Genomic DNA, 7,500 nt, shown 5'->3' with positions numbered 1-7,500 from the left:
GACACCTACTGTTCCAGTGTCCACACCTGATCCCCGCCCCCCCATAGCGTTATCAACTGTGTCTGAGCAGCACGTTCATAATGATGCCTGCTGTCCTGTGTGTTATCTTCACCCTACAGCCTCCTCCTCACTCCTTCTCTCTGCCTCCCCCTCTCTCTCTCTCTCGCTTTTTCTCTGACTTCACCTCCCTCTCTCTCTCTGCCTCCTCCTCTCTCTCTTTCTCTGACTTCACCTCTCTCTCTCTGACTTCACATCTCTCTCTGACTTCAACTCCCTCTCTCTCTCTGACTTCAACTCCCTCTCTCTCTCTGACTTCAACTCCCTCTCTCTCTCTGCCTCCTCCTCTCTCTCTGCCTCCCCCTCTTTCTCTCTCTCTCTCTTTTTCTCTGCCTCCACCTCTCTCTGACTTCACCTCTCTCTCTGCCTCCACCGCTCTCTTTCTCTGACTTCACCTCTCTCTCTCTCTGCTTCCCCCTCTCTCTCTCTGCCTCCACCTCCCTCCCTCTCTCTCTCTTTCTGACTTCATCTCTCTCTGCCTCCACCTCTCCCTCTTTCTCTGACTTCATCTCTCTCTGCCTCCACCTCTCTCTCTCTCTCTGCCTCCACCTCTCTCTCTCTCTCTCTCCCCTCTCTCTCTCTCTCTCTCTGCTGCCACCTCCCTCTCTCTCTCTCTGCCTCCACCTCTCTCTCTCTCTCTCTGCTGCCACCTCCCTCTCTCTCTCTCTGCCTCCACCTCCCTCTCTCTCTCTGCCTTCACCTCTCTCTCACTCTTCTGTCAACTCTTTCTATTGCTCTCTCTTCCTTCAACTCTCTCTCTCATTCTCTCTCTCCCCCTTCATTCTTCTCCATCACTCCCTCTCTTTCTACCCCTTGGAGGCGGTTACCCACTGTCTCTCAGGTGGTGGCATGTTGTTGCGTATCTGGCAGTGAGGGGGGGCAGAGTGCCCCTCTAACGATTATTAATAATTTCTCCAATTCTGTACATTTTTTCAAAATTTGGGATGAATTTGTTGAATCTGTTTGTGTAAATTTCTCTTTCTGTTTGTATTTTTCACAGTGAAGAAGAATCGTGGTGTCTCTCCACTCACTGTCTCTCTCTCTTTAAGCCTCTCTCGCTTCAACGAGAGCAAGCAGAGAGAGAGGAAAGAAAGGAGAGAGCCAGAGAGAAAAGCAAAAAGATGTATCGAAATCCAAACTTCTGACCTGTAGTGTAAAAGCTCAGCTTAATGAGGTCAAACTGTTGAAAGCCAAATCATTTTTGAAGGCCTTCAACGTTCAGAACAATCCGACGGTCTCCTTGGTGACCGCTGATGGACACGTAAAAGGAGAGATGGATGGGGGTTGGGGTGATGGAGAGTGGCTGAGAGAGAAAGACAGGAACGCCAGAACGGATCAGCAGGAGGTGAAAGACATGACCGAGAGGAGAAAGAGAAAGTGAGGAAACGCTCATTTCTGTAGCTGCCATCACCCCCTTGAGGCGGACACATGCAATTACACCCATATTCGCTCTACAGTTACTGCAGATTCATGCTGGGTTAAAACCGCTCCAGTTATTACCGTCAGACTGTAAAACTACAGATCCCCAGATACGCTGCACTGTAATCATCTCAGTTAAAGCGAGCTATAAAGTGAACTTCAGTCAACTTCCCCAGGTAAAAATAATCCAGCTCCATCGAGGTCTAACATCCATCACCAGCGCTTTCGCAGGCCTAGAGGGACTGCAAGCATATGACTCTAATGATTTAGCGCTGTATCTCTAATCTTAGGCACGCATAAAACACGGCTGATGAAAAGCCCCTTCAGATTTAAATAGCCTGTACATCTGAATATCAAACAACATCATAATCTCCATCCATTCCCCGAGCTGTAGGGGACTAAATTAACAGTCAAGAGGTCTCATAGAAGATTATTACAGTCACAATATTCATATCAATAGAGATAAAGACGCTATGATACCTTACCTGCCTGAAGAGAGCTACTTCACTTTCATAGAGTCTGAGCCAGAGCCACAAAGCCCACAGGCGCCCTTGAAGAAGCTGGTTGGCTGAGCGACTTGGAAGCATTTATTTTCAATCTTAAACACAGGGTGAGTCAAAAGTCACAGGACAGGTTTTATTTTATTTTTTATTTCATTATTGACTTTTATCTCTCGGTCATCTCAAACCAGTTGTGTATGCTGAGAAAATCCGCAACAAACACCACCTTCAGCACCGCATGGTGGAGGCTTGTGACAGCATAAAGGGTGAAATGAGAACAAACGGTGTCCTCTGACTTTTGACTCAGCCTGTATTATTTTGAACGCAGCTTATTGTGAATACAGCTTTACTATGCACTGTGAGTGCTAATGAAGTACCTGTGCTGCATTTGCGTAGAGATAATGAAGTAGAATGTGCATGTAAAACTGAAGCAATGCATTTTAATGTAGCACGTATTAAGTGTTAATACCGTCTTCATGCAGTATAATTATATGAGGCTACTGCAGTTTTATCATATTCATGCTCCTACATTACAGAGCGGGTCACCGAGTTCTGAGGAGCAGAGTATAAAAGTCTCCAACGCTCTGCTGATCAATAACTGCAGAGTTCAAACCTCCACTGGCATCAACATCAGCACAAAACTGAGTGTCAGGAGCTTCATGGCTGGGTTTCCATGGCTGATCAGTTGCATGCAAGCCTTACATCACCGAGCGCAATGCAAAGCGTGGAATGCAGTGGTGTAAAGCGCCGCCACTGGACTCTAAAGTCAATGGCCCCTTCTCCTGTTCCAACATGACTGCACACCAGTGCACAAAGCAGGTCCATAAAGACACGGATGAGCCAGTTTGGTGTGGAAGAACTTGACTGGCCTGCAGAGTCCTGACCTCAACCCCACAGAACACCTTTGGGATGAATTAGAGTGGAGACTGTGAGCCAGGCCTTCTCGTCCAACATCAGTGTCTGACCTCACAAATGTGCTTCTGGAAGAACGGTCAAAAATTCCCATAAACACTCCTAACCCTTGTGGAAAGCCTTCCCAGAAGAGTTGAAGCTGTTATAGCTGCAAAGGGTGGGCCGACATGATATTAAACCCTATGGATTAAGAATGGGATCTTGCTGTGAAGCCAGACGACCGAATACTTTTGGCAATATAGTGTACATTTATCTTGTTTTAGAAAGTTAATTAATTAATTAAAATGATGAAATGTCCTCAGGAAAATATGTAAAAAACCAAAGTATCAGCATTTTAATTAAGACCCTGTGCACTAATCAACAAATGTCACAGTAACGATAAAAAATGAACAGACTGGTCCCACATCGGCAAGGGAGCCAGACAGGGTTGCCCTATATCCCCTTATTGACTTGAAGAGAGATGCAGGACAGGAGGAAGATGATGGCAGACTCAAGATTGGACGAAACATATAGCCTTTGGTATGTGGGTGGTACGACACTGAAGGAACTTAAAGAACAGAATGAAAAAATGGGAACTTAAGCTCAATATGAAGAAAACAAAGGTTTCGTCTATGCTAACGAACTCCCACTTTACCGCTGATGGAGATGATGTAGTAATGGTGGTCAGCTTTGGCCCAAATTTTAGATTGGCACTCAAAAGACCTTCAAATGTCAGTGTGAACTGTCCAAAGTGTGGTCTTTTCTGTGGTTCTAGAGGGACATGAAATGGGACAAATGGGACATGAAAAATATCGATACATTTGAACTTGTAATGTCGGCGAAGACTTTTGAGAGTTCCTTGGATAGCAAGGAAAATAAACAAGCAACATTTGGGATTCGTTCTTGAACAAATCAAGCTCCCTCTATCAACTCGACAATGTGAAATAACAGTCCAGGTCAGGAGCTCGATCAGGTTTTTCCATGTTTTCAATATATTTACGGATGTTATTGTAGTACTGGTCTTTGGTCCTACCCGGTGGTCTTCTCTGTGGTTGTTTATGGATGTGAAGGCTGGACAATAAACAAGCGAGACAGGAAAAACACAGATGCCTTTGAACTTTGCTGTTGGTGAAGACTTTTGAGAGAACCTTGGATGGATCCTTAAACAAATCAAGCCTTGCTTCTCACTCGAAGCCCAGAAAACCAAATCGAAGATCTCATTTTGGACGAATCAATTCACTGGAAAAGATGATTATGCTCAACAGAGTTTAAGGTAAAAGAGGATGAGCAATAAGATGGATGGAGAGGAACAGAAATCATAAACCAGCCATTCAGAAGCCTGAAGTCTCAAGGAGAAGAAACCCTGTCCATTCGGTTAGCAGGAGTCACAATGGACTTGACGGCACTTAATAATGTTAATAGCATTAATGCAGTTTGAATGCAGTATAAATGTAATGTTAATGTAGTGTTAGTGCAGCATGACGAGCTGTTTATCAGCAAAAATCAAACCTTTATTCTGTGCTCGTCTGTCTCCGCCACAGTAGCCACTCTGATCAGCATGGGGTTCCTCTTATCCACCACCTCCAACTTCATATTCAGCTGGAAACTGTGGGGAGGCCTCTGCAGGGGCGAGAGAGCAAGAGATTGAGAGAGAGAGAGAGAGAGAGAGAGAGAGAAAGAACGGGGGGCCAGAGATCAAACCAGTGCAGTGTGTATAAAGACATCAAACACCTGTGTGAAAAAGTTTCTGGAGGTTTTGGAAGTTGTAGAAACACAGACTCACGGTTTTGAAGGCTCTTGCTGGAGCGGGTAATGAGCTGGTCTCCTCCAGATACTTCTCCCAGGAGAAGCTGGCGGTGTCCGGAAATCCTGCAGAGCACAGACCACATCACAGACAGAGACAGAATTCAGAGGGCACCCTTCATTTATCCGGTTTCCAGGCTGAACCGTCATTACATACAAGTTGATCAGTTTTCAGTGTTAACATTGCTGCTGTCGCATCAAAACCTCGTACTCCATAAAGATGACGTTCCAGGAGAAGGAAAAACTTTATGAACTATTAATGGAAGAGACATTATTTATCCCAAGTTATTTGGGTGAACTTCGATTGGTCCATTCATCGTGAATTTTTTTTGTGTAAACAGCCGCTGGCGATTTCAAATTACACTACTCACAAAAAGTGAGGGATATTTGGCCTTCAGGTGAAATTATGGAAAACGTGAAAAGTTCACGCTACAGTGATGTTACATCGTGAAAGCAGGGCGTTTCAGTAGAAGTGTGCGGTGGTGATTTCCTCATCTCAAACAATTTACTGAAACAAAAGCCAACAGCAGTGGTGGGTAAACCCCAGCAATCTCCATGCCTCAATAACTGGTCATGCGTACTTGAGCATCAATTATGGCTCGACAACAACAACTCCTGCTGTTCACCAGTCGACTCGTTGTCTGCTGAGGCACGGTGTCCCACTCTTCTTGAAGGACGACCCTCAGGTCATTGAGGTTCTGGGGTACAGAGTTACGGGCCTCTACACGGCGACTCAGCTGATCCCATAGGTTTTCTATGGGATTCAGGTCTGGAGAAAGTGCAGGCCGCTCCATTTGAGGAACCCCACTCTCCAGCAGCCGTTCCCTAATGATGCCACCTCGATGAGCTGGAGTATCGTCGTCCATGAAGATGAAATGAGGCCTGGGTTATTCATGCAGAGGCGCAGTGACTGGATTAGTGATGTTATACAGTAGTTTGGGCCACTGGGTCACTGTACCCTTCACAAAGTGTAGGGCAGTTCTGTATTGACTGGACACGCCTGCCCACACTAACACCACCACCACCACCACCACCACCACCACCTCGCTGTTAAGCTCCTTATTAGAGAACAGCAAGTTGCACAAAAAGTACTGAAACACTGAACAGCTGGACATGTGCATTCAAAAGTTTAGAGAAGGTCACATTAAGTTCACCTGTAAAGGTTAGAGTGCATTTTTTGTTCATCCTGAAATTTCACCCAAAATATCCTTTTTGTGAGCAGTGTATGTCAAAACATGAAAACTCAGCATCAAAAACACGAGGTTTTGTCCCGACAGCCACGATATACTTAATAGATCTTTGATGAAATCAGGCGGTGACATCACCAGGGGGCGTGGTAAGCGTCTTGCCGTTCTCCTGACACCAGCCAATCGGATGGATGTACGGACTTGTGGCATCACACCTACAAACAAACAGATTTAAACCCTTAAAATCCAGTCTTGTTACAAACTAAGGCTGATTATACAGTAACTACAGGGACTTCAATGAGTGTTACAAGGCCTGGATGTAACAAACTCTAGTAAAGGTATTACTTCACAGCTGGCCTCCTGAAAGCCTCATAACATTGAGATCATAAAAAATAGAGTCGTAAGAACACCCTCACTGCAGCTGAAGCAGATCTAGCACTGTGCAGGTTATGAAAGTGGGCCTAATACGGCTGAATGGAAGCATTACTCTAAAACAGGAGTCTTCAATTAAAATCCTATAAGTTAGAGAAAAGTTCCTCAAGCGAAGGTCCAGAACTTCATAACGTCTGACCTGCATCACGACTCAGTGCCGTATACTGTTTACTGAAGTAGCCGAGTAGGAATATCAGCATCTTATACAGTCGACAGCTGAATATCAGATCAAATAAAGTCCAGTTCGGTCAGATTTCACCAACATTTCCTGAACATCAGATCAAATAAAGTCCAGTTCGGTCAGATTTCACCAACATTTACTGAACATCAGATCATATAAAGTCCAGTTCGGTCAGATTTCACCAACATTTACTGAACATCAGATCAAATAAAGTCCAGTTCGGTCAGATTTCACCAACATTTACTGAACATCAGATCAAATAAAGTCCAGTTCGGTCAGATTTCACCAACATTTACTGAACACCAGATCAAATAAAGTCCAGTTCGGTCAGATTTCACCAACATTTACTGAACACCAGATCAAATAAAGTCCAGTTCGGTCAGATTTCACCAACATTTACTGAACATCATATCAAATAAAGTCCAGTTCGGTCAGATTTCACCAACATTTACTGAACACCAGATCAAATAAAGTCCAGTTCGGTCAGATTTCACCAACATTTACTGAACACAAGATCAAATAAAGTCCAGTTCGGTCAGATTTCACCAACATTTACTGAACATCAGATCAAATAAAGTCCAGTTCGGTCAGATTTCACCAACATTTACTGAACATCAGATCAAATAAAGTCCAGTTCGGTCAGATTTCAACAACATTTACTGAACATCAGATCAAATAAAGTCCAGTTCGGTCAGATTTCAACAACATTTACTGAACATCAGATCAAATAAAGTCCAGTTCGGTCAGATTTCAACAACATTTACTGAACATCAGATCAAATAAAGTCCAGTTCGGTCAGATTTCAACATTTACTGAACATCGGATCAAATAAAGTCCAGTTCGGTCAGATTTCACCAACATTTACTGTCAGTTTCCTCTTTTTAGATCACGTCATGTGGAAAAACTTCCCTCTGACTCACTTTCTTCTCTGACTGCTGTTTCTCTCCTCGTCCCTCCCCTGTGACCACAACATCGAAATTAAACAATTCTCCATAGCTTATCAGTTATAGGTCCAGGTCCGCATAGGACA

General features: G+C 44.2%; 1 protein-coding gene across 6 annotated transcripts in view; it reads right to left on the bottom strand.

Annotated features, from left to right (window-relative positions):
- Positions 1-7,500, bottom strand: part of l3mbtl3 (L3MBTL histone methyl-lysine binding protein 3) — a 79,002-nt gene that overhangs the window by 39,057 nt on the left and 32,445 nt on the right. For all 6 annotated transcript variants that reach the window (XM_037537844.1, XM_037537843.1, XM_037537842.1 and 3 more), the window contains exons 12-14: positions 5,996-6,072; positions 4,651-4,736; positions 4,377-4,487 (exon numbers count right to left, since the gene is read on the bottom strand). In XM_037537844.1, the coding sequence (XP_037393741.1) occupies positions 4,377-4,487; positions 4,651-4,736; positions 5,996-6,072 (274 nt within the window). The remainder of the gene's footprint in view (positions 1-4,376; positions 4,488-4,650; positions 4,737-5,995; positions 6,073-7,500) is intronic.

Source organism: Pygocentrus nattereri, chromosome 4 (assembly GCF_015220715.1).
Source record: "Pygocentrus nattereri isolate fPygNat1 chromosome 4, fPygNat1.pri, whole genome shotgun sequence".
Taxonomy (NCBI): domain Eukaryota; kingdom Metazoa; phylum Chordata; class Actinopteri; order Characiformes; family Serrasalmidae; genus Pygocentrus; species Pygocentrus nattereri.
This window is presented reverse-complemented; position numbering and strand designations above follow the sequence as displayed.